General features: G+C 40.1%; 1 protein-coding gene across 9 annotated transcripts in view; it reads left to right on the plus strand.

Moving 5' to 3' along the window:
* The window catches only part of DGKB (diacylglycerol kinase beta), a 733,919-nt gene that overhangs the window by 688,395 nt on the left and 18,151 nt on the right, over positions 1-27,373 (plus strand). For all 9 annotated transcript variants that reach the window (XM_033930985.1, XM_033930986.1, XM_033930988.1 and 6 more), the window contains one exon: positions 20,785-20,905. In XM_033930985.1, the coding sequence (XP_033786876.1) occupies positions 20,785-20,905 (121 nt within the window). The remainder of the gene's footprint in view (positions 1-20,784; positions 20,906-27,373) is intronic.

Raw genomic sequence — 27,373 nt, forward strand, 5'->3', positions numbered from 1 at the left:
AATAAAAAGAGCTACTGCACTTTATGTGAGGAAAATAAATTTTAAAAAGAGAAAAAGGAACTCAATATGGTTCTCCAAATTAGTGACAGAAAAAAATAAAGGCAAAAGAGTTGGCATTCATGAAATATAAAAATAAACTCAAGAAGAGAACAGAAAGGAATATCAGGTGAAACTGAAAGAAGCCAAGAGAATGCAAATGGATAGAAATATAAAAAGGAGACACACATTTTTTCAGTTATATTAGTGAAAGAAGGAAGACAAAAAAATGGAATTATGAGACTGAAAGAAGATATGAACCACTATGTGGAGAATGATGAGGAAAAAGCAAACATGCTAACCAAATATTTCTGTGTTCATGGTAGAAAAACCTGGAGAAGGGCTGTGATTGGCTAGCAAAGTTACACCTGAGAATGGAGTGGATACTGCGCCGAGTAGCCTCTTATTATATAAACAAATTAGCCCCTGAATCATACTGAAATGAACTAGATAACTCATTACTATTCCTCCCCGTCCCTGACCATGACTTTCTGGACCATTGGAAAATGATGAATGAACAAATCCTAATCAAACTAGCCCCACTCAAATGTAGCAAAATAATCCAAAGATATGGACTCAGGATTTATGTCCCTAAAAAGAGCATAAATACCCCTCCCCAGAAAACAAGACCAAGTGGCACCTGAAAATCTATATATATATAAAATCGGAGGTATGTATGTGTGTATGTATGTGTGTGTGTATGTGCCGCGATCACGCAAAAACGGCTTGACCGATTTGAACGAAACTTGGTATGCAGATCCCTCACTACCTGGGATGATATGTTCTGGGGGTCTCGCGGCCCACCTGCACACGTGGGCGGAGCTACAAACATAATATCAGATTTCACCCATTCATGTCAATGGAAAAAATGTAAAAAGCTGCCATTCTCACAGTAATTCAAAAACGGCTTGACCGATTTGAACGAAACTTGGTATGCAGATCCCTCACTACCTGGGGTGATATGTTCTGGGGGTCTCGCGGCCCACCTGCACACGTGGGCGGAGCTACAAACAGAAATCATATTTCACCCATTCATGTCAATGGAAAAAATGTAAAAAGCTGCCATTCTCACAGTAATTCAAAAACGGCTTGCCCGATTTGAACGAAACTTGGTATGCTGATCCCTCACTACCTGGGGTGATATGTTCTGGGGGGTCTCACGGCCCACCTGCACACATGGGCGGAGCTACAAACATAAAATCATATTTCACCCATTCATGTCAATGGAAAAAATGTAAAAAGCTGCCATTCTCACAGTAATTCAAAAACGGCTTGACCGCTTTGAACGAAACTTGGTATGCAGATCCCTCACTAACTGGGGTGATATGTTCTGTGGGTCTCTCGGCCCACAACTCTATGTTGCTTGCTCAAGGGTGGGTTCACCCAACAATTTATATGTTCTTGCTCCTGGAGGTGAAACTAAAAATGTTGTTTATAATCAAGTTTTGTGTTAGTTGTATTTTATTCATTTTGTCAAATATTTCACATTATAATTTGAATATTGTACTTTTTATAAAGCTGTAAAAAAATAATTTCATTCACCACTATAAAGTATCTTTTTTTGCTTCCATTTACAGTGTTATTGCTATAATTAAATACCCGTGCAACGCCGGGGCATCAGCTAGTGCTAGAATATAAATCACCAATGATGCAAAAGAAGAGTACTACTGTAAACAGATCAACACAGAAGATAATCTTAAAATTACATTACATTAGTGATTTCTATTCCGCCATTACCTTGCGGTTCAAGGCGGATTACATCCAAACTAAAACAAAATTACATTCAAAATTTGAAGGAATAGAATAAGCGATGACATAGAATTTTTAAGGTAATATATATTGGGTAAAGAGTTACCAAAGGGAAGTGGAGGTCTTTAGGAGATAAGAATAGGGTGAAATTATGGGTTTTAGATAACGTTTGGTAGATAAAAGAGTATTAGAGAGATCTAAGGGTAATGTTCTCAATATTAGATAACCTAACCAACATGAACAAGATAACAAATAGTGACAACCCTCTATTCTAACAGCCCTAGAACTAGCCAACTATTTAAAAACAAAGATGCAATCCACATGATACCAGCTACCCCCAACCAGTCCAGCTAGACCCACTGCAATAAAACCACCTATTGAATACCAGCAGACAGATTTGGAATGATTTTTATGAGATTAAATTCAAAGGCACAAATGGCTTCTCCTAAAATATTGCAAAGCATACTGTACCCTTGAACAATGTTCCCTCTAAGGATTGATGAGGTGTGTGCAAAAAAAAATATGCATGAGCAACAAGTTACATACTCCACAAATTTATGAGCAGGCGTGGAGGACGAGTGCCCTTGAGATTGTGGGAGGGTTTAATACTCAAAACTTAGAAGAATAACAATTTACTTAAAGTTTCTGCTTCGCCAGCTTTCTGGTATCTTTACATACAGTGGCGTACCTAGTATATGTAACACCCGGGGCCCATCATTTTTTGGCACCCCCCCCCCATCTGTAAGAAAAACATGATTTTTAGTAACAAGCCACACGTCACAAAATGAGTACCTAGGAAAAGGCAGCATCTTACATATTGCAGTGAACAGTACATCAATACACCCATTGTAAAACTAAACAAGCCAGACTAGCACAGATCAATCCTACACCGTCAATCCTAACAGAAAACCATGTCTTTCGAACACACAGAACACAGAAAACACCTTTGCCTAGTATGGAATATGTCATCACAAACTAACCCCTCCCCCTTTTACAAAACTGTAGTGTGGAGTTTAGCCACGGTAGTAACAGCTCTGACGCTCATAGAATTCTGAGCATCAGAGCTGCTACCACCATGGCTGGCGCTAAAAAACGCTCCACAGTTTTGTAAAAGGGGGGATAAAATAGAAATACACAGACAAAGGTTAAATTGAATCAGCAAGAAGCTGGACTTTGCATAAAATGCAACACCACAGAAACAGTGACATATGTCTCCTAAAGCAATAAATAAATAGAAACTTTTTGTTCTACCTTTGTCTTCTCTGGTTTCAGCTTTCCTCATCTTCTTGTTACTGTCTTCCTTCCATCCACTGTCTGCCATCTCTCTGCCCCTTCCTATATGGCATCTTCTCTCCTTCTATGCCCCTTCCAGAAACTGTATGCCTCCCCCTTCCATCCCTCCTCTAGACCCCCCCCCCATTTGGTCTGGCATCCATCATCTTCCCTCTGTTCCCTCATGGTCTGGCATCTTTCTCCTTTCATCTCTCTTTCCCTCCCCCCTGTGGTTTTTAGCATCTCTCTCTTCTCATTTCCTCCGCTCAGATCTGATATCTCTTCTCCTTCCCCATTCTCTGGCATCTCTCTCTCCTCTCTCTCTTCCCTTTCCTTCTCTGGTCTTCCTTCTTTATTTTCTGTCTCCGTTTAAATTAAATTCTTTCTTATTATGCAGTCCTCAGTTTCCCTCTTATCACTATGTCTACCCACAGCATGCCACCCCTTTCCTTCACCCCTCCACTATCTCACTAACTCTATCTTCTTCCCCCATCCAGCATATATTCTTTTTCTTTATACCTCCTTCCATCCAGTATGTGTTCTCTTTCTCCACTTCCATTCAGCATTTACTTTCCCTTCTCCATCATCTGACCTCTTCTCTCTCCCCTTTCTACCCACTTCCATCATCTGCCCCCTTCTCTCAATCTCTCCATCCACCACAGGCCCATCTTTCTCCCTTCCTCACCTTTCTGATTTTGGCAACAAGATTTGTAACGCCCCCCCCCGGACAACAGGCCCGGTCCGACAAACCTCCATGCCCTGTGTCCGGCGATGTCTAAACTGCCTTCGTACAGCAGCCGGAGCGTTGTAGTTGCATATGGCTGTTGTAAAGCTCGTCTCTGATGCAACTTCCGGTTGTGTCAGAGATGGCCTTCACGGCAGCCACATGCAGCTGCAACGCTCTAGCTCAGGGGTGCCCAAACTTTTTGGGCTTGCGAGCTACTTTAAAATGACCAAGTCAAAATGATCTACCGACAATAAAATTAAAAAACACAAAGCACACTATACCCTGAGAAAATTTTAATTATCATTCCTATTCTGGTTTTTTTTCAAAAAGGTCAAGGCAGATGACTCTATGCATTGTCACCTCAGTAACAACCATACAAAAATAGACAAATATACCCCCCTTTCTTTTTATTAAACCACAATAGCAGTTTTTAGCGCAGGGAACTGCGCTAAATGCCCAGCGCTGCTCTCGACGCTCATAGGCTCCCTGTGCTAAAAAACACTATTGCAGTTTAGTAAAAGGGGGCCATAGTGCAAAATATAGACAGCATATATAAATTCAGACACATTTTGATCACTAAAGTTAAAATAAAATCATTTTTCCTACCTTGTCTGGTGATTTCATGAGTCTCTGGTTGCACTTTCATCTTCTGACTGAGCATCCAATCTTTCTTCCCTTCTTTCAGCCTGTATGCTTCCTCTCCTCCAGACCTCACTCATTCCCCTAACTTTTTCTTCCTCTCTCCCTGCCCTTTTTTTCTTTTTTCTCTCTTGATGCCCCCTTTCTTTTTTTCTGTTTCCCTTCTGTCTCCCTGCCTGCCCCCTTTCTTTCTTTCTTTCTGCCTATCCTCCACAAAGCCACTGCTGCCACCATCGGGGGAAACAGGCCCCAAAGCCACTGCCGCGCCTGCCCCAAGCTCTCTTTGCTTCCTACCGTCGGGCCAACCAGCATTCCCCCGACGTCAATTCTGCCGTCGGAGAGGAAGTTCCGCCCAGCCAGGTAGCGATTGGCTGGCCCGAACTTCCTCTCCGACGGCAGCCTTAGGGGGGGTGCACAGCCTGCCAGATCTGGACCTGGCCGGCTGTGCACCCCCCCTAAGGCTGCACCCGGGGCGGATTTCCCCCCCTTGGTACGCCACTGAAGACGTGGCAGCGGCTCCTCTCACGATCCCCACCTGTGTCTGAAGTGCGTCGGGGATCTTACTATGCAGTCCTCAGTTTCCCACTGCGTATTTTAGTGAGCTACATGAAAAAAATTATGAGCGGCACCAATGAAAATAGTGAGCGATCGCTCATGCGCTCAGCTTAGAGGGAACATTGCCTTGACACCTGTCCACCTTTCCTGATCAAAGCAGCCACCCAACAACCATAGGAAAAATAACCCAATGGCTCAACTATCACCTAAAAACTGGCCTTTTCCACGAATCAGGAGGAATTATTTTAATACCCATTCCTAAGAACCCAAAACGCAGCCCCTCTGATGTGACCAGTTATCATCCAGTAGCTTCCATCCCCCTATTTATGAAAATGATGGAAAGAGATGTCAGAGAACAATTTGAATGCTACTTATAGCACTTCAATATCCTCCACCTTTCACAATTGGGATTCAGGAAAAGTCACAGCATTGAGATTATGGTCAAAGCACTAGTAACATTCAGCAAAGAACTACTAAGCAAGGGTCACAGCACAATAATAATCCAATTTGACCTAGAAGACTTTGATTAAATGTCCAAGATCTTCAGTGATTTGGGATTTAGTGGTCCAGTCCTCTCCTGGTTCCAAGGCTTCCTAACCACTCATCACTATGCTGTATGTAAGAATGGCATACTTTCTGTCAGCTGGCACCCTCCCAGGATTCTCCACTTTCACCATCAGTGTTCAACCTTCTAATGCAATCCTTGGGAGCCAACCTAGATGTAGCACCAGTAAAACATTTCACCTCTGCAGACAACACAATGATCATACTACCTGTAATGGATGCATTAACCAACACCCTCACTACTATGAAAAAATGTGACCACATCATAGAAAACTGGACCTCAGCCTACTGCCTCAATCTAAATAAGAACAAAACCAAATTCCTTTGACTAGGACCCTCAACTGACCCAAGCTACACTCCAAGGATTACAGTAGATGACACAGACTTTCCATTAGAACTACAATCTCAAATCTTAGGAGTATAAATTGATAACCACCTATCCATGAAGAGCCATGTACAATCAATAATAAAATAATTTTTCCTTGTGATGAGAAAACTAAGATCCATCAGAAAATACCATATTTTTTGTTCCATAAGACGCAGCTGACCACAAGACATACCCTAGATTTAAAGGAGGAAAACAAGAAAAAAAATTCTAAACCAAATTGTGTACTAATATATACCAGGCTCTGAACCCAGCACCTCTCACTCCCTGCCAGGGTGTCAGGGGTGGCGGGGGTGGGGTCACGGGGGTCAGCGGGTGGGGGGGTTGGGGGGCCGATCAGGGGTTCGGGGGTTGATCAGGGGGTCGTCATGGGCAGGAGGGCCTGGGATCCCTCCTGCCCATATCTTAGTAGGGGTGGGAGTCTTTGGGCAGGAGGGGTTGGGCTCCCTCCTGCCCGATTCGATCGGGGAGTGGGCTGCGTCGGGGCAGGAGGGCCTGGGATCCATCCTGCCCAATCCGATCGGGTGGGGGGAGCTGCGTCAGGGCAGAAAGGCCTGGAATCCCTCCTGCCTGATCCAATAAGGGGTGGGGGTGGATTGCGGCAGGAGAGATTGGCTATCTCTCCTGCTGCGAAAGCAATCAGAAGTGCTGCACTTCCCAGGATCGTTATCGCGGCAGGGAGATAAGCCATCTCTCCTGCCACAATTGTTGCCGGGGGGTGTGTGTCTGTGGATTCTGTAACCGGTGTTCTTTTTGACAGACACCAGTTACAGAATCCAGCTTTAAGGTGAAGGATTGGCCCCTCCTTCACCTAAAGTTCTGGTTCTTGGCGTTTGGGACTTAGGCTTTTTTTTGTTTGATAATGTGCTGCAAGTGTAGACATAGTGGTGGTATGGACATTTAAACTGCTGAACGTAGAGGTAGGCCATTCTCAAAAAAAACTCATTTTGGATGGGTTTTTTTGAGAAAGGACATTTTCCCTGCTTCTACTTTCAACGTTCAGGGCCTTATGCCAAAAGGGGACTTAGACTTTTTTTTTATTATGCCTCTCCACGGTACTAGAGGTGGTGGTTTAGCTTTGTTGGTCCCTATGAATATTTCTGGTTTACAATGATCTCTATCTTCTCCACCCCAAATAGAGGCAATGCTTTTTTGGTTTCCTACATTGTCTGTACATGCTTTACTAATCTATTTACCTCCTGCTTCTTCATTGCAGATTCATGATTCTTTTTTTATCTTTTCTATCAGATTTAGTCTTAACATATTCTAATGTGATTGCCCTTAGTGATTTTAATATTCATTTTGACAACCCCCAACGTCCGTTTGATTTTCATCTTTTTTCTTTAGTTGACAAATAAGGGTTATCTCAGCATGTTCTACAACCAACCCATTTAGCAGGACATACTCTTAATCTTATTTTTATTTATTTATCTGCCTCTTGCTCAATTTCCTCTCCATTTCTGTTATTCCGTGGTCTGCCCACTCTATAGTTCAAATTATTTATCTAACTCTGCTATTTTTTCAACTCTTAGTGAACATTCCAGATTCATCACTAAGTGTGATTTTCATGCCTGTGATTGTTCTACACTGTTTTCCCATTTTCCTTCTGATTTATATCTCTCCCTCTTTCTTCGAAATCTTAGTTATGGAATTCTTCTCTAGAAGATGCCATCAGACCAAAAGTTCTCCAAAAAAATGTTGTTCCTTCAAGAGACGCTTAAGAGTTCTTAAGCGTAGATGGTTTAAATCTTGGGAAGTTATGGATCTTCAGAAATATCGTTCATTTTACATCGAATATCATTCATGTATAAGATCCGTTTGTCGTTCTTATTAAATAAATCAAATTAAACATGCTCGGAATAGACCTAAACAATTGTTTGCTACATTAAATAAACTTTCCACCAATAAAACATTACCTTTTCATATCTCAAACTTAACTGCTGAAAATGTAGCTGATCATTTTGTGAATAAAATTTCATCTCTGAAAGATTTGTTTCCAACTTCACCTACTCAAATTTCTCTATTTCAGACTAATAACTCATCAGTTGCTGAATCCTCATTAAAGGTTTCTCCAACATGGTCAACTTTTAATCTACTTTCTTTAACCATTCTAAATAAAACTATAAATTCTATGAAAAAGCCTACCTGTCCTTTGAACCCAATACCTTCTACTTGGATCCTTGATAATAAACATGGTTTATCTGCTTTAATCCAAAACATGATCAACAATAGCTTGTCTTCTGGAGAGAGTCACCAAGACTGTAAAACTGCCATTATTTATCCAGTAATTAAAAATCACTCTTTGGAGTCATCATAAGAATCTCATTTTCAGCCTAATTCTAACATTCCTTTCATATCAAAAATTCTGGAACATTTAGTTTTTCAACAACTTTCTCAGCATTCTGAATTCTCACATATGCTTCATCTTTCACAATTAGGTTCCAGAAAGTTTCATTCTACTGAAACAATCTTAGTTTCACTTCATAATGACTATTATTCTGCGATAGATCAAGTTAATATGGTATTATTAATCCCTTTGGATCTTTCTGCAGCTTTTGATTCAATCATTCTCATCCAATGACTCGCCTCAAATCTATAGGCATTATGTGTACCACACTTAGTTGGTTTAAATCCTTCTTAACAGAACATTTAAAGTTTTATTTGGTTCCACTTGCACTTCATCTTATTATCTCTCTTGTGGTGTTTCGCAAGGGTGTATATTATCGCCCCTGTTATTTAACATATTAAGTCCTCTTGCTTTAAGGATTCAAGAATATCAGATTAAGGGCCTCTTATGGTCTATTAAACTGCGCTAGCAATTTCTAGCGCAGGGAGCTGCACTGAATGGTCCGCGCTGCTCCCGACGTTCATAGAGTTTCTATGAGCGTCAGGAGCAGTGCGGGCCATTCAGCATGGCTCTCTACGCTTAAAACTGCTAGTGCAGTTTAATAGAAGAGGGGGTAAATGTTATATCTATGCCAATGACATTTTTACAGTCTTGCTTAGATATGATTGATGAATGGATTCTACAAAATAAATTAATTCTGAACCCTCATAAAACCACAGGGTTATAGATTACTGGTTCTCTAAAATCTCCGACAGTATCTCCGATTTTGCGGTCTCAACCTATACAACTTCAAAATTTTATGACGTATTTAGGAGTTCACCTAAATTCAGCATTAACATTTCACCCGCACTTGATTTCAGTAGTTAGATCTTGTTTTTATTCTTTACACAAGATCCATTCAATATGCTCATATATAGATACTCCTTGCTATGAATCCTTTATTTATGCACTAGTCACCTTGAAATTGGATTATTGTAACATCATATACACTGAACTACCTCAGGTTTCTATTAAAAAATTGCAGATCGTTCAAAATACTGTTATCAGAGTTATCACAAATGCTCAGATATATGACCATGTCACTCTGTTGTTTAAGGATCATCATTGGCTCCCTGTTAAATATAGGTTAATGCATAAAGCATTAACTTTGGCATTTAAAGTACTACACAAGGGCTACCTGATTATCTTGCAAAACTGCTTGTTCCATTTAAATCTACTTGCAATTTGCATTCATCAACTTCAAACAGATTAGCATTACCACCAATTCATCTAGTTAGACTAAAGTCTACTCGTAATTCTTCCTTTTGTGCATCTATTCCAAATCTATGGAACTCCCTTCCAAATGAGTTATATTGTGAGTTTACATATTCAAAATTTAGAGCCTCCTTAAAGACCTTTTTGGATTGGCATTTTCTTAATTTTAGGTTTTTATCTGATTTTTTAATCTAACATATCTTAATTTTTGGGTAACAGACTATGCAGTTACTAATAGACTTTTTTTCCCCTCTTCTTACTATCTGTTCTTTAAATATTGGTGTTACAGTACTCCCACAATATTCGCGGAGGTCACGATCCAGGAACCCCCGCGAATGTTGAAAAACCGTGAATACAGTTTTTAGCGGGGGAGACAGGATAGGGCAGCCAGAGATGCAGGAGAGAGTAGCCGGAGCACTGGCAAGTGAAGGAAATCACTCGCGGTATGCTCCGACCGCCTCTTCCTGCACTAAAGTCGGGCCTCACCAATCAGGAGTTACGTGTCAAAGCAGCTCCTGATTGGTGAGGCCCGACTTTAGTACAGGAAGAGGCGATCGGAGCATACCGCGAGTGATTTCCTTCACTCACCGGCACTCCGGCTGCCCTCTCATTTGCGGCCGTAAAATACTGCGAATGACCAGGACCACGAATTGCCAACCACGAATGATCGGGGGAGCACTGTATTTTCCTTTTTAAACTGTTGTAAACTGCACTGATGTTTTAACGAAGAGCAGGTATAAATATTAATAAACATAAACAAGTACTTGAAATTTGATAGTAAGCGATATTGTATACTGCATGATCAAGTGGAAGATTATGTAAGACGACTCCTGAAGCAGGCCAGATTGGCTGTAACACGTTCGTGTCAAGTCATTGAGATAATAAAGAACATCAGTTTGTTGAACATCTCCACTGTTTTCCTGTGCTTTATCCATTTGTGGGGCTGATTCCCCTGTTCTGCAGCTGGTCAATGTAAAGTCTACCAGGCAAATTGCTTATCCATTCAATATCAATTAGCAAAATGCTGGAACCAACTACCACTTACACTACGATCTTCTAATCACTATTTCAACTTTTAAAAGCATTTCTGCATCAAGACAAGGAGTCAACCTGGAAGTAACTGAAATGGTGATTGTAAAAGCCCATTTCTAAACTGGCCAATGCAATAGAAATCCGTAATGTAATGTAATGTAACTCCTTGAACATAACAATGAGACAAAGATTACCTACTTAATCTTGTAACTATGTATTTGTAACTATGACCTAACAGTATTAATAACTGTACTGATCTACATGTACTAGCAACTTTATCGAATGTCCATGTCAAACTAAACTGTCCATTGTAACTTCCTGGTAACTGACCCAGCTTCTTGTAATGTAGTCTGACCTTGAACTGAATAGGTAATGGCGGAATAGAAAACTTGATAAACTTAACATAACCTTTTTTATTGGACTAACACAATGGGCTCCTTTTACTAAGCTGTGGTAGCGTTTTTAGCACACGCTAACCCCTGCGCTACACCGAAAAACTAATGCCAGCTCAATGGAGGTGTTAGCATCTAGCGTGCGTGGCATTGTAACGCGTGCTAAGCGCGAGCTAAAACCACTAGCGCAGCTTAGTAAAAGGAGCCCAATTTATGTTATGATTAGCTTTCAAAGGTAACCCCTTCTTCAGATCATAAATAAATAAATGTTGACAAATACCAGTATACAATATATAAGGGAAACATGAAAGCATTTCAGTGATAGTTTCACAGACAGAGGGAGGAGTGAGTGGGTAAGGAGGAGGTAGAGAGGTGACAAAGTAGTTTAAATTTCTTTGTAGTGTGAAAGGAAGCTGCAGTCTTTCTTAAGTCCTTTTAATCATTTTAATTTCAAAGATTTTATATTCTTGGATAGTTTTAAAATTTCCTTTTAGTATTCTCACCATAAAATCATTGGTACAGTGATCAGTTTTTCCAAAACATTGTCATGAAATCGATTATTCTCGATTTTGTTTGCCCCTTGTTTTTTAATGTAGAAATGCTGCTCTGGACCTCCCCCAGACCTTACCTGGTGGTCTAGCGGTGATGTGGGGCAGGAGCAAGACTACAATGGGAACTCAAGGCGGCCATTTTGATGATGGCTCTGCACAGGGCAGGAGCATAGGAAGATCGGTCCTGCCCCGTGTCACCGCTAGACCACCAGGTAAGGTCAGTGACGCATGAGGAAGACAGGAGGGAGGCAGGGGTGGTTCAGAGCCGGCCCAAAAAATAATTTGCGATTTTCCCTATTCGCAGGCCTGCTCTGCTCCTAACGCCCGCGAATATTGAAGGTCTGCTGTAGTCTCCAAGAAAATTGCCTCATCCCTTAAAACACACAGAGAAAACTTATTATACTACAAGGACAAGAAAACCACAGAAAGGACCCCTTTGGTAGTGACATACAATCTAGAGCTGAAAAATTATTCAAGATCTACAACCACTACTCCAGAAAGATGAATTATGGAAACTGGTAAAAAGCAATCTCCCTACACAACCCCACAAAGAAGAGAATGGCACATATCTTTTTTGGTATGGAATCTGCAAACTGTGCAAGCATATCTCAAAGGATCCCATAGTCACTCATATGGGAAAGACATTCAACATAAGGGGATCCTTCACATGTTCATCTTCTAATATGGTATACAACACTCAATGCAAAAAGTACAAAGAAGGATAAAACAGGCTAGATGCTAAAAACTAGGATCAACTTACACAGATATATTAAAAATTGAAATACCAACCAGGATGTCACCTCTGTTGGACAACACTTTGATTTTGTGGTGAGAATACTAAAAGGAAATTTTAAGATAATCCAAGAATGTAAGATATTTGAAATTAAAATTATGAAATATTTTGATACCTACCAGACTTGAAAAGTGGACTAACTTGGCCACCATACCATTTCACTTAAAGGGGATAAAATTAAATTGTCTTTTAACTTTAATATTTCTGGGCCATAGACAGAAAAGTCCGCCTGGTACTGTTCTTACGTTCAAAATACTAGAGTTGCCGTCAAAGCTCACTCCAGCAAAGATTGGTTGTGATGAGATTGGGGACATGAAGAGGGACTGACTAAAGTGACTTGTGTACTGGAAATGTGTCTGAAGAATTGCTTTGAGAGACATTTGTAAATCATTTTGCAAGTTTACCTGCAGCTCAGATTTATAAGTAAAGTTCAAGTTATCAAATTTTCATCGGTCTCAACTTGATTTCTTTAAGTAAAAAAACTTTGTGAAATGATTGCATACCAGGAAAAATTATCCTTCACCTACCAGAGTAAGTCTGGACCTAGCCCAAAGATGTGGTGATTGAGACCAGGATTACACTAGAACAGAAGACAAATTCATGACAGAACTATTGTTGCTAACTGCTTTACCTTTTTTCCTTTACCATTTTTGCATGGCATTCATAGACAGATCTATTTCTTATATACATGTAGATTACACATATTTGAATATTTACACTATGTACCAAAATAAAATCCTAAAGTGCCTAAAAGTGAATCATTGTGTACAGCAATACAATAAAATACAGGGGTCCTTTTACTAAGGCGCTCTAGCTGTTTTAGCACGCGCTAAACGATAACGCGTCCATAGGATATAATGGATGTGTCAGTATTTAGTATGCGCTTAAACGGCTAGCGCGCCTTAGTAAAAGGACCCCACAGTGTCTTATATACTGCAATTCTCTGCAAGGAATCTATGTGGTTTACAATAAGAATTAGATCAAGTTTGGAAGTTACATTATTAGAGTGGGGATGGTTGTTGGGAAGAAGGAGTGAAGATAAGAATAAGATTATAGGGAGAAGTGTTATATCTTTAGTCTTTTCCTGAAGTCAAGGTATATGGTAGCTTGTCTTAGTTGTATTGGTAGTTTGTTCCAGATGTGGGGAGCTTGGTTTTCGAAGGTAGTCTCAAACATCTTTTTCCGTCATATTTTTTTTAGGCGACGGGAGGGGTAGTTTGAAGCAAGTGTACACTTAAGCAATGAAGCAACTGTATAAATCCTACACTCGAAGTTCATGGAACTCATGAACTGCTAGATGGACATGGGCCACCTATCTCCCTGATGACTGATATCCTTCCATCTGGAATGAGCGCAAGGGGTCAGATGCTGCTCTACACCGTTCGCAATCCATTGCTATCAGCATTCATTCATTAAACTAGCTATGTTTTCTGGTAGTGCTAATACAAAGAGACACATGAAGGAGCATGGTTTATAGAAAGGGGCAGAGGAATGTGGTGACATGAAAACATTCCCATAAAGTCTCACAGTTTATTCACGCACAAAACCAGCAAGAGCCTTCAGTCATTCTGCAAAGCTTTATGTATAACACACAGAGGTGGAAACGAAAAGTAGCTAGCACACTCAGCTCTCATTATTACTAAGGAACTTTGCATCTTCTTGATTTACATATAAGTGGTAGGGAAGTATTTTCAGGGGATAAACCAATTGAATCTATATAATTTATATTAGCTTAATGTTTGTGCTACCATGGAGCTAGAAAATTAGTAATTGAACATGTTAAGATGAGGCTAACAAATATCAAATGAAATACCCATGTCTAGGTATGTTACTTGAGTTTTTAATAGTACCAAGATATTAAATTTAATGCTCAACATACTTACATGATAGCTTCAAATTCATGGGTTGTTTATAAAGAGCTGTGTCTGATGCAGATACTATGAATAGCTTCAACCCTGAAGGAGAAAGGTTGGAAGGAAAATAGCATTAATATACTGACTTCTAAGTACAGGAAGTATACAGAACTGCCCCATATGAATACTGTTAGAAAAGGTACCTACATTTGCATCCATTTCTCAGTTGTATAGTGCAATGCAAGGGTTGTTGTTTTTTTTACCTTATTGAACTACTCTACCTCATAAATGTGTTCACTTTTTTCGCATTCTGCTGTTTAAAAAATACAGTTGAAGTAGGAGTGTGTTTCACTGATGTACAAAATAAATTCTAAATCAGAGGTTCTCAATCCATTCCTCAAGACACACCCAGCCAATCAGGTTTTCAGACTATCCATAATGAATATGCATGTGAGAGATTTTCATAGGGTAGAGGCAGAATATGTAAATTGTCTTGTACGTATTCATTGTGGAAATCCTGAAAACCTGACTGGTTAGATGTGCCCCATGGACTGGTATGCAAATCACTGTAATAAGCTCACAACTTGAAAGAACAATTATGTACAAGCAGTAAATAAAAATAAAGAAACCAAAATTCTTGATTGCATAAGCCTTCACACCCTGTTACTTAATACTTAATGGAAGCCTTTTTTGTGGCAAAATCAACCATATGTTATTTAGGGTAGGTTTCTACGATCTTCTTAACAAAATAGCTGAAGCTTTTTAAATTTGGCTGAGGATCTTCTGTGGACTGCTGTCTCAAGTCTCTATTGGATTTAAGTACAATATGCTTTAACTGAACCAGTTAAAAAATCCTCTTTCTCCTTCTGAACCATTCCATTATTGGTTTTGCTTTTGTGCTTAGGATGATTGCCTACAAAAAGGTGAATTTTATCCCCAATCCAATGTCTGCAGTAAATGGGATCTGGCTTTACATTATTTTCTCTCAGTCTTCACAATCTTCCCATTCACGGCTGTAAACTGCATTCCCACAATATAATGTAAGGATGGTGTTAGAGTGGTATGCTAACACCATACATGTTGCTCAGAATGGATACTAAAATATTCCATTTTAATCTGATGTGACCACAAAATCTTTTCTAGTACGTGTGCAGTATCCCCCAAGTATTTCTGTTCAAACTGCGCATCACCTGGTTTTTATTCAACAGTTTCTTTCGTATTGTTTCCCTTACTGATATAGTCTTTTGAATTACACGGGCATAGGATTGTCCCGGCTCCAGCGTCTTTCGCCTTGCAAGTTTGTATTTGGTTACTAGTAGCTGTATTACAGCGTTTGTACATTAAACACTTGGATCAAAATATCCTTGTGTCTGAAGACTCATCGGACTCCTGTGGCAGGCCAGTTTAGCCGAAACATGTACATGTCCAGTCATTGAGTTTTTGAGCCATTTTGGGATAAATAAAAGGTTTTTTTAAAACCAAATTGTGCCCACCTTTTTTTGGGACATTTCCACTCCCAGCTTCACGGTATTGTAACACCACCACAAAGCTCCATGTATTTCAGTATAGTGCCCGTATATTGTAACACCTTACAGAAGTTCTTTGTAACTCTGTATGATAATATCTCTACAGAAGCTCACGTAAACCTCTCTAAATTGACTCCCCAGTCATTAGTAGTGCTATAGAAACTCTCAATAAACAAAAACATATATAGAAATAAGTATATTACAAATGTACAGAAAGGATATTTGGTTACAGAGCTGCTTCTGTCTGGGCATAAGGAAGATATGTCTGTCCTTCTGTAAATGGCTGAGGAGGGATATATATCTAAATATGTGTGTATGAGATAGAGAAGAGAACATAAGAACATAAGAATTGCCGCTGCTGGGTCAGACCAGTGGTCCATCGTGCCCAGCAGCCCACTTATGTGGCGGCCCCCAGGTCAAAGACCAGTGCTCTAAATGAGTCCAGCCTCACCTGCATACGTTCCAATTTAGCAGGAACTTATCCAACTTTGTCTTGAATCCCTGGAAGGTGTTTTCCCCTATAACAGACTCCAGAAGAGCGTTCCAGTATTCTACCACTCTCTGGGTGAAGAAGAACTTCTTTATGTTTGTACGGAATTTATCCCCTACCTTGCTAAGTCTATTCCCTTCAGTATTTTGAATGTTTCGATCATGAGAAGGTTTATTCTGCCTGAAAGAATGTGTGTGTCTGAATGGTTGGGTATGAAGAAGCTAAAGAAGGGAGAGAAAGAAAGAAAGAGGCAGGGGGATGAAACCTATCTTTTGTAGATTTGAATTCCCTGTTGTAGTATTTTCCATTATCTTTCTGTGTCACAATTTGGCATTTGTTTGATCTAATGGCCCTCCATTGACAAGTTTCAAGTTTATTTAAAATTTAATATATTACCCAATCAGCCTTCTAGGCAGTGTACACAGTCTTAAAAACATATATGAGATAACAATACATCATTTAAAACAATAATAGTTATTAAAAACAATTTAAAAACAAATAGAAACAAAAAGGGAAACAGGGTAGAACTACAATTATCAAGTAAAAACAAAAGGAGGGGTGTTAATAGGTAGAATAAAACTATGTAGCCCTAAAAGGACATTTAGATCTCGAAAGCATCAAGAAAAAGAAATGTTTTTAATTTCATCTTAAAATGGTGAAGAGTTGACCTCAGAGTCAGTCTGTCTGGGTTTCTTTTGTTATATTCCAACGCCATACATTTTAAAGTCCAAGACTTGAAGGATACTCCCAAGCACTAAGCAAAAGGTATTTTGTTGGTCTTAAGTACTGGTCTTTAAGCTGACCAGAATGTTTTGTTTGTTTTTTAATATACCGCTTGGGTAAGGTGTATTAACCAGTTAACAATCAGGTACTAAGCATTTTTACCTATCTGTCCCAACAGGTTCACAGTCTATCTAATGTACCTGGGGCAGTGTAGGATTAAGTGACTTGCACAGGATCACAAGGAGCAGCATAGGATTTGAACCCACAACCTCGGGGCACTGAGGCTGTAGCTCTAACCACTATGACTATAGTCTGCTTGCAGTGGCATTCCCAAGGATAAGATTGTTTAATATAATATCCCAAGAACCTTTGCTGATACTCTGGATAGGCCAGCACAAATGTTGACACCCTACAGGCCATGTTTGTGGAATTCACTTGAAATTGTTGAACAATCAATATTTTCTCAGCCAGTTCTCTTAAAGTAATATTAGGACTAACAGTGACCTTATTCAATAGGTTTTTTTTAGCTTAAACCACTTCCTTGATGGTTTGTGACAGTATCTTCATAGTGTCCAGACCAGTTGTGTCCACTTCATAGTTATAGACTCGATAGTCTCCTAAGGTAGTACTTCTCAGCCCAGTCAGGTTTTCAGGATATCCACAATGAATATGCATGAGAAAAATTTGCATGCCAACAAGGCAGTGCATTTAAATCCCATTCATGCATAGTCTTTGAATATCCTGAATACCTGACTGACCAAGTATGCCCTGAGGGCCGGGTTGAAAAGAACTGTCCTAAGGAATATTCAAACACATGAAATTTTCTTATAGCATTTCCCCAATCCATACCTTTAAATAACTTTATCTTGGAGTTCTTTTGGCAGCTCCATGTTCAACATGTTTAGACCTTTGTTTCAAATTCACTTCATATAACAGCTTGCTTATTTTATGAGTATTTGAATCAACTCAGCTACTGTACTTTGACCCAGATAGGCTTTATTTATTTATTATGGGCTTTGACAAAGTAGTTTTTGCTAACAAAGTAAATTTAGGTTAACTATGACAAAGGGTGTGAACGCTTATGTAACCATGACTTTTTTGTTTCTTATTCTTGTCTTCCAAATGCTTCTATAATTGTTCTTTGAACTTAAACATGAAAATGTGTAGATCAGTGAAACAAAGTAAATTTTAGATAGCAGAATGTGGAAAATATACCGAGGGTGAGAACACCTTTACAAAGCACTGTACATAGGGAAATTGCCTCTTCTTTCATATTCATTTTCTTAGAATATTGTGTGTCTACCAAGCTTAATAGTTGGTAGCAATATCCCTATGTGCGAAAACTGAACATTGGTGACTCAGGGACACTGCTGCTTACTGCCAAGTTTGGCTAAAGTAAGCTTTGGCCGCCTTTGGAGGAGGTCTTCAGCTGGCGGGACTTGGAGATACCCACCAGTTAAGGTATTATTTTGAGTTGGGAGATCCAGGGGGGTGGAAAGCAGAGGGAGGAGGCAGTGGAGAGAAAATTTCATGGCCACTCACTTTGGCTTTATGATGCCTAATGCTATTGTAGGCATGGCTAATGCCAGAAGTGGCAATAGGTATCATAAAGTGCCTCTATAACTGCAATTCACTTGAAAGGTAGGTCTTGGAAATGTAGGCCTTGAAAACCCTGGTCTACATTTTTGGCGCCTACCTTTCACAAAGCCCTAATTCTATAAACAGCGCTGTTGCATGATTGATATGCGATTGGTGGCCATTTTTTAGGCGACCGCCAGCGCTAGCTTTACTTATAGAATCCAGGCCTAATAGTTACTCCAGCTCTAAATGTTAGTGCCTAAATGCAGCATATAATTTACAGTATTCTGTAAGTTACATAGTAACATAGTAGATGACAGCAGATAAAGACCTGAATGGTCCATCTAGTCTGCCCAACCTGATTCAATCTAAAAATTTGTTGGATTTTTTTTTTGTTCTTCTTCTTAGCTATTTCTAGGCAAGAATACAAAGCTCTACCCGGTACTGTTCTTAGGTTCCAACTACTGAAGTCTCCGTCAAAGCTCACTCCAGTCCATCTACACCCTCCCAGCCATTGAAGCCCTTCCTAGCCCATCCTCAACCAAATGGCCATATACAGACACAGACTGTGCAACTCTGCCCAGTACTGGCCTTAGTTCTTCAATATTTACTATTATTTTCTGATTCTAGATCCTTTGTGTTCATTCCACACTTTTTTGAACTTGGTCACCATTTTCCTCTCCAGCACCTCTCTCAGGAGCATTCCAGGCATCCACCTCCCTCTCCGTAAAGAAGAATTTCCTTACATTACTCTTGAGTCTCCCATCTCTCAACCTCATATTATGTCCTCTGGTTTTACCATTTTCTTTTCTCTGGAAAATATTTTGTTCTACGTTAATACCTTTCAAGTATTTGAATGTCTGAATCTTATCTCCCCTTTCCACCTTTCCTCTAAGGTATACATATTCAGGGCTTCCAGTCTCTCCTCATATGTCTTTTGGCCGCAAACCTCCTATCATTTTTGTCGCCCTCCTCTGGACCACTTCAAGTTGCAGTGCATGTTTAGATGTCAGTCTCTCCCCTGTAAATTCCCACCTTAGACTTACACTCATACACTTACCCCCTCTTCTATTACACTGCGCTAGCAGTTTTTAGCGCAGAGAGCCACGCTGAATGGCCCGTACTGCACCGGATGCTCATAGGAACTCTATGAGCATCGGGAGCAACGCGGGCCATTCAGTGCGGCTCTCTGCTCTAAAAACTGCTAGCGCAGTTTAATAGAAGAGGAGGTAAACTATTTTCGCATGCAATAATAGATTAGCTTGTAAGTACACAACTGCAATTTACACGTGCAAATTTACACTTACCGAATGAATGCTAATATTCTATAAATTTAAGTGCCTGAGAGATGCCTAAATTCTTCAATACCGCCACAATCTTGCCTAGAAGTCACAAGATTGTGGCGGTATAGAAGAATAAAGTTATTATTATTATTATGATTATTATTATTATTAAATTTAGGCACCCTGTTATAAAATGAGGGGGATAGTGCTGGGATAATTCATGGGTAGGGGACCTATTGCAATATGGATAAGTCCTTTTGCACGTCAAACCTTTTGTTTCTATAAAAGTGTGCAAAGCATGCAAGTTAGTTTGCTTGCAAATTTTTTTCCATACTGTACAATCCACACTCTATAAATCCAATCTTATACCAATTTTTATTATTATTTACCTCTGCAAAAGGAAATATTTTACAGTGTGACCTGTGCAGCTCTCAAATGGGACTTTGCCCCGAGTTTAGGGCAGTGATATTTTGTGAACTTTGTGAACTTGCTTCTTCTCCTCATTGTAACCGCAGTTGAAGATGGAGGCTGCCTCTGGGACCTCACTTAGCGGGCAATTTATCAATGGGTGCTACTGTTAGGATTGGTTATTTTACCACAAGTCGTGCTATTGTGGCACAAGGTCTCATTGCATAAAATGGGCCCCTGGGCTCAAATAGTACAACTTGTGGTAAAATATCCCATCTTAACAGTAGCACACTTTGATAAATACCCCCTTAGTCCTTTTTTTGTTTGTTTTTAAGCACTGCTGCTAAAGGAGTCTGCAAAATTTCCAGCACCATTTTTTGCAGAGAGGACATGCTTTCGGAACTTTTTTTTAATTATGTGTGGAATATCTCCTTTGCAGAAATTTCAATAAAGTTGCATTATACAAGAATTGTACAAGTAAGCTGATTTACAGGCATCTTGTAAATCTGTGGTCCTAATTTTGCCTGGGGCTTACATCTGCCTCTGGCTATGTATACTTTATTTCAAGTGCTTTACTCCCTCCTGGGCTCCAGAGTTAGAAATATAATATTAATCTATTTGTTCCAGATCTGAGTGATCAGCTACTAGAAGTAGTCGGCTTGGAAGGCGCCATGGAGATGGGACAGATTTACACAGGACTTAAAAGTGCTGGAAGGCGACTTGCACAGTGTGCATCTGTTGTCATTAGGTATGGTGTTTACTTTTTTATTGGCTCATTTTCAAATATGTATTAATATATTGCATGCTAGTAATCTACTTAATGGAATATCTCCTGGCACAGTTATGTGGCCTGCTGGTTAAGATGTGGACATTTATAAGCATTAGACATACAATTGCAAATATCCTGTATTGATTATCTTCAGGGGAAAACAAAAAAGAATTGCAGACAAGCGTACAAGACTGTGTTGGATTTTCTTTTGATTATCTTCAGTGCATTTCCAATAATATGCATTCGCTTTGATAATATTGATCAGTGCCCCTGTTTTGTTTTGTTTTTTTGCCAGGGAAGAGCTGCAGAATTTGACCTTTCCCTCAGAACTTCTGTTGACCGCTGAATTACCACAAGAGCAATGCAGGTCCAGGAGTTATGATGCCCTGAGCTAACTTTTTTGTACCTTCATCTTTGGGCATAACTTGTGGAATTAGGCAAGCAGATAGGGATACATTTTCAGTCAGCAGTGCCTCTGGCTTGTTAAATGCTAGTGCTGGTGTTGAAATTAAACTATATATTCAGCACTACTATCCATATAGGTAGCAGCACTACAATTATTTGGATAGACTAGTGACCATGCCAGCATTATGAACTACCGTGTTTCCCCGAAAATAAGACACTGTCTTATATTAATTTTGGGCCTAAAAAGGCACTAGGTCTTATTTTTGGGGAGGTCTTATTTTTTTTAATGTACAATTATATCTCCCTTCCTCTCCTCCACCCCAATTCTTCCTATTTCCTTTCTTTCCCCCACATGTGCAGCATCTTTCCTCCCCTCTCACCCATTCCCTTCTGCAGCATCTTTCTATTCCTCACCCCTATCCCCCTGTGCAGCAGACCCTTGCAGCTTATATCCCTCCTTTCCTTCCATCCCCCCGTGGAGCATTTTTTAATCCCTCCTGTTCCCCCCCCCCCAGCCGCAGCCACTTACCCCACTCTCCCTGCTGACCCTTTCATCTCTCCCACCCATCCGAACCCCAACCGCGAGACTGAAACACAGTACCTTATAACAAACCACATCATTGGCAGCATAGCCCCATCGCGGCTTTCTCCCACCCAGGTGTTCCTCTGCTGTGTTGCTGATGACATCATCAGCATTGCAGCAGAGGAACGCTCGGGCATGAGAAAGCCACGATGGGGCTTGTGCTGCCGACGATGCGGTTTGTTATAAGGTACTGTATTTCGGTCTTGCGGTTGGGGTTCGGATAGGTGGGAGAGATGTAAACGTTGTGGGGTGGGGGAGCGTTGTTTCCACCGGTGACTAGGGCTTATTTTGGGGGGTAGGGCTTATATTAAGACCTACCCCGAAAATCATGCTAGGTCTTATTTTCGGGGAAACACGGTATATTCTATATGTGATAACTAAAAAAACTGGCGCTGAAAAAAATAGCAGTGAGCACTATTCTATAAATAGCCCTCAAAGTTAGGCTCTGGTTATAGAATAGCACTTAGGGCCTGATTCTGGAAGCAGCACCTGCCGCAGCAGGCACCTGCCCTGAGTCAGTCACCAGCAAGCGCCACATCCAGAATTGTGTCTTATTTTAAATATAGATGCCTTAAATATAGGCCAGCATTTTAAAGGCCTACATTTAAGACCTTGGTCTCGTACCTACAGAAGCGCATAGGGATTCCTATAGATACCTAAGGCTACTTCTGACAGAAACCTTGCCCACATCGGCCTCTGTAAGTGTGAGAGTGGCGTCTAAGAATGGCACCTTTTGTCTTTTTTTTTATGTGTGTCCCAATTGGTTTGTTAGATGGCAATAGGACGCCTACTACCTCCTAGCTTCGAGATACCGTTTGGAAAATTTGTCCCTTAGTGCTGGGAGTCACACCTAACTTTAGGTGTAGCCATTTACACCTACTGAATTGTGGTAGAAATCTCCATGCCTAAATTAGGCACAATTCCCCCTTATTCTACAACGATGTGCTTAGATTCCATGAACCAAACATTTCTGCACCCCCTTTTTGGACCCACATGCAAAATTTAATTATTTCCAATTAGCACCAGTAATTGCTAATTAAGATCCCAATTATGAGTGCTAATTAGCTCATTATTTAACCAAATTTAGCGCTTTTTATAGAATTCAGGCCTACCATTCAAGCAGCTGAATGTCACTGCTATCTGAATAATTTTGTTAGTCCATCTTCGCTCATCCTCTATACCAGCCCACAAATATACAGATAACACATTTTAATGGTAGGCCACATTGGTCATTTAGGGGGAAAGTTACTAGTATATCAGTGCATATAATGGATCTGTGCTAAAATAGCATGAGTTTGTGGTAAGATCTCTTACTATTAGCTCAAGTTGATAACTATGCCACTTAGCAGCTCAAATGGCCCATTATTATGCACATAAGCAATGATGAGTTCACTAGCAAATACATAATTGCCTTTAAATATCAATCTGATATTCATTCACATGGACATTCCTGAACCAATCAATAAAATTCCCAACAATGGGTGTAAGACAGAAGTAGGATATAAAATGATTCAATTCAGATTTTTATGTCATATCAGTGACAGTAGCCAGACTCCCTCCATTGGGGGTCCTTACTAATCTGTTGTAAGTGCTAATGCATGCTTACTGCAGATGAAAAAGCACTACTGCAGGGTGTGGCTTAGGTATCCCCTGGTAGTTTTGGGATCGGTGCATGCTTCCCACACACTAAAAATAAAATGTATCTTTTAGCACTAGGGGCATGTATAGGGGCAGAGAGTAGGCATATTCTGCTCTAATCAGCACAGTGTGGCAGGGACACTCAGCTGGTCACATGGTAACCCGCTCAGCTGGTCACATGGTAACCCACCCGTAATGGACAGGTGTGTGACCTCTGCACAAAGAGTAAACAGTGTCTCTCATGCCCACTGTAGAGCACTACTTAGAAGCTGTTCTGCCAGCAGCTTTTCTGTCTGTGCATAATCACCACTGAAACCACTTTGGGTAAAATAAACTTTAGTTTAATAATGCTTGCTGTGCTGTTTTTTTTCTTATCATAAATAAACAATTGCAAAAAAAAAAAAAAAAAATAATGCTTTACAGTTCATTTCTTCATTCATGTCAGGTAGCCAAAAATGTACAAGCTGTCCCGCCCAAAGGGGAAAAAAACAAACAAACATGGGCACAGATATCAGTTCATACTGGTTCCCCACTAGCCTATGGTGCTAAAACAAACAAACAGTCCCATTCTAATATACTCTCTCAAAAGAGGGGGGGGGGGGTTGGAACCCCCCATTCAGAATCTCCTTCCTGTCTGTCTAGAAAGCTGGGCATTGCCATCCCATCTTCTGGCTTCTATACTTAAAAAAATAAAAATAAAAACCTTTCCTTCGCAACATTTTTACATTGTTCAATAGGCTTTGGTTTTGCTGTGCTGGTAACGAGCCTTTATCACCAGGCAGCCTGGGTAGGAAGAGCTAATCCCTCAGTTGGATACTTCTCTTCCAAACTGTAGTGCACCCGCTGTACAAACAGTAAAGCTGCATTCCAATAGTTCACCAGACTGTGGTAATTAACATTTACCCAGTGACTCTAATGTCTGGGAGCAATGTAGCAGGCAAAAAACCAAACACACACACACACACACACACACACACACACACAAGCTTCCAACTGAGACAGAACAGTTGTTGCACAAACACTTGAGCTCCCAGTCATTAGTGCCCCACCCAGGCAACTCAGATAGTAGCCCCAAGAAACACTTTCCAACATGCAGCAAAAAAACCAACCCAAAATAAAGCACAAATTATAAAGTCCAAAGCACTCTAACCTTGCAACTGGGTTGTTAACACAGGTCCATTCTTTCCTCGACATTGAACTCTGGACATGATGAATTCTTCTACCCCATCTCTGGGTCCTAGCAGTTACTTTCTTCCAGGTTTCCTTCCTCTGGAATTAATTCCTCAGACATGTCCCAGTCTCTGGAGTAGTGCTGGTTTCCGTCTCCACTCACTTAGCTCCACCCTCTTCCTACTCTCCTCCTGTAAGCTTGCTGAGGAAAAGGGCTTTGCGTGACCTCACCCCACCCCTTTGGTCACCCCTGGCAGATTATTGCCTGGCTTCTATTCTGATGCTTCTAGTTCTAGGCTGTTTTCTCCTTTTCTTCTGAAGTACTTTATGCTTAAAACTGGACTCAGCGGTAGGACTGGGGAACTGATAAGCACATGATTCCAAGTGAGGATTGTGCAGCGCAGGGTCCCTGTCACAGCAGCTACATTATTGCATGTTAACCAGCTAGCACATAGCACTGGAGCTCTTTATCATCTACAAATGGGTGGTAATAAAAGCTCACTTGCTAATGGCCATTTGCTAATGGGGAAATTAGACATTGACCATTAATTTTTTTAGATAATAGAAAATGTGGAAATTTTACTGATGTACTAAGGGCAGTAAAAGACCACTTTTTAGAATAACTTAGTAAAAAGGCCCCTGTATAAAGTAACACAAAAGTTTGCATATACTCAAGTCACTTATAAAATTAACCCTTAAGGGTCTGATTTTATAACAAGACACTTATCTGAGAAGTCCAAAAAGGCATTTAAGGGTTCTTTTACTAAGATGCTAAAAAATTTAGCAAGCGCTAAATGCTAAAAAGATTATTTTATATCTATTGGTTTCATAGCATTGAGGACTAAATTCTTTAAATAGAGCCTAAAAAAATCAGTGCAGAAATAAATAGCACTGAACGCTATTCTATAAATGGTGTTCAAAGTTAGACACCGCTTATAAAATAGCGCTTGAAACTGGGAACCGCACCTCACTTTAGACACAGCCATTTAACCAACGCGGGATAAATAATCCCCCCTTATTCTATAACTATGCACATAAATTACAGGAACGCCCCTGATCCACCATGATCCTCCCACTGCCACGCCCCCTTTATGGACTTGCATGTAAAATTTAGGTGTGTAAATTTCAATTCCAATTAGCACCAATAATTGGCTCTCTATTCAATTAAATTATGTGTGCAAACATGTAATGTGCACAAATTTCTGCATGCAATTTGTATCACTTTTTATTGAATTGGGGGGTTAGTGCATGCTAGATCTTTTAGTACACCTTAGTAATAGGTCCCTGTTGTTTATAAAGGCAATCTAGGTGTCTCTATATTGTCATTGAAAAGGAACCCAGATCCATCCACAATAGCTGAAAAACTGAGGGGAGAGAGTGGCCTAGTGGTTAGAGATGCAACCCCAGCACCCTGAGGAAACTGGGACTGTTCACACTCGAGAGGAGAAGACTGAGAGACGATTTGATAGAGACCTTTAAAATATTAAAAGGACTAGATGAAATAGACCAAGAAGCAGCATTACTAACATTTTCAGATGTGACACGGACAAGAGGTCATAGACTGAAACTGGGTGGCAGCAGGTTCAGGACGAACGCCAGGAAGTTCTGTTTCTCACAACGAGTGGTGGGCGCTTGGAATTCTCTTCCTGAGGATGTTGTGGCGGAGACTACTCTTCAGGGTTTCAAGCACAAGTTGGATATACACCTTATTGCAAATCATATTGAGGGATATGGTAATTTCAGGTTTTCATAATAGAGAACCTAAACGGGCCGCTGCGTGAGTGGATCGCCGGACTTAATGGACCTCGGTCTGATCCGGTGAAGGCATTTCTTATGTTCTTATGTCCCAGCCTGCTATCTCTGGGCAAGCCACTCCCTCCATTGTCCCAGATACCACAGTTAGATTCTGAGCCTGCTGGGACAGATAGGGAGAGTACTGATTACTAGCCAATATATTGTAAACTACTTTGGGTGAATCTCTTCATGAAAAGGCAGTAAATAAATAATACTCGTAATATTCCAATGCACACATTTATACCTGCTCTATAATGTTCATATATTTCTACTACTACTATTAATTATTTTTAGGGTGCTTCCAGAGATACACAGTGCTGTACATTTTCATGAAAAGTATTACCCAACTGTTAGTGTAAATATTTGCAGCGTAAATGTATAACACAAACTAATTCCTGTATTCTTATCAAATATCCGCTCACATACTGCGCCATCATATGCACTGCTAAGAGACTACTTCTGTAAATCCAATTACAGACATTATCTTAAATGTATAAGCTTGTAAATACACATTTTTCTTTTTTTATTTCTTCTTTTCTTTTGTATGGACCTTCAGACACTAACTGGATCATAGATTATGCCCAGCTGTCTCATGTCTTTGTCAGTCCACTTTATTTATTTCAATCAAAACCATAAAATCTGCTTTAAGTTTCAATAATTCTTACTAATGTTGCTTCTAATAGTTCATACTAATATTACTTTTTAAACTTACTATTTATTCTCTTACTCTTCATTTATATTCAATTTATTTATGTGTTTTTCTTCATATTTAATTAGCTACTTAGCTTTGAGGTTAGCTCTCAAAATTCATCAATGCCACCTCTCCCAACATGCATGTTTCAAACAAAATTTTTCTT

This window comes from Geotrypetes seraphini, chromosome 2 (assembly GCF_902459505.1).
Source record: "Geotrypetes seraphini chromosome 2, aGeoSer1.1, whole genome shotgun sequence".
Taxonomy (NCBI): Eukaryota; Metazoa; Chordata; class Amphibia; order Gymnophiona; family Dermophiidae; genus Geotrypetes; species Geotrypetes seraphini.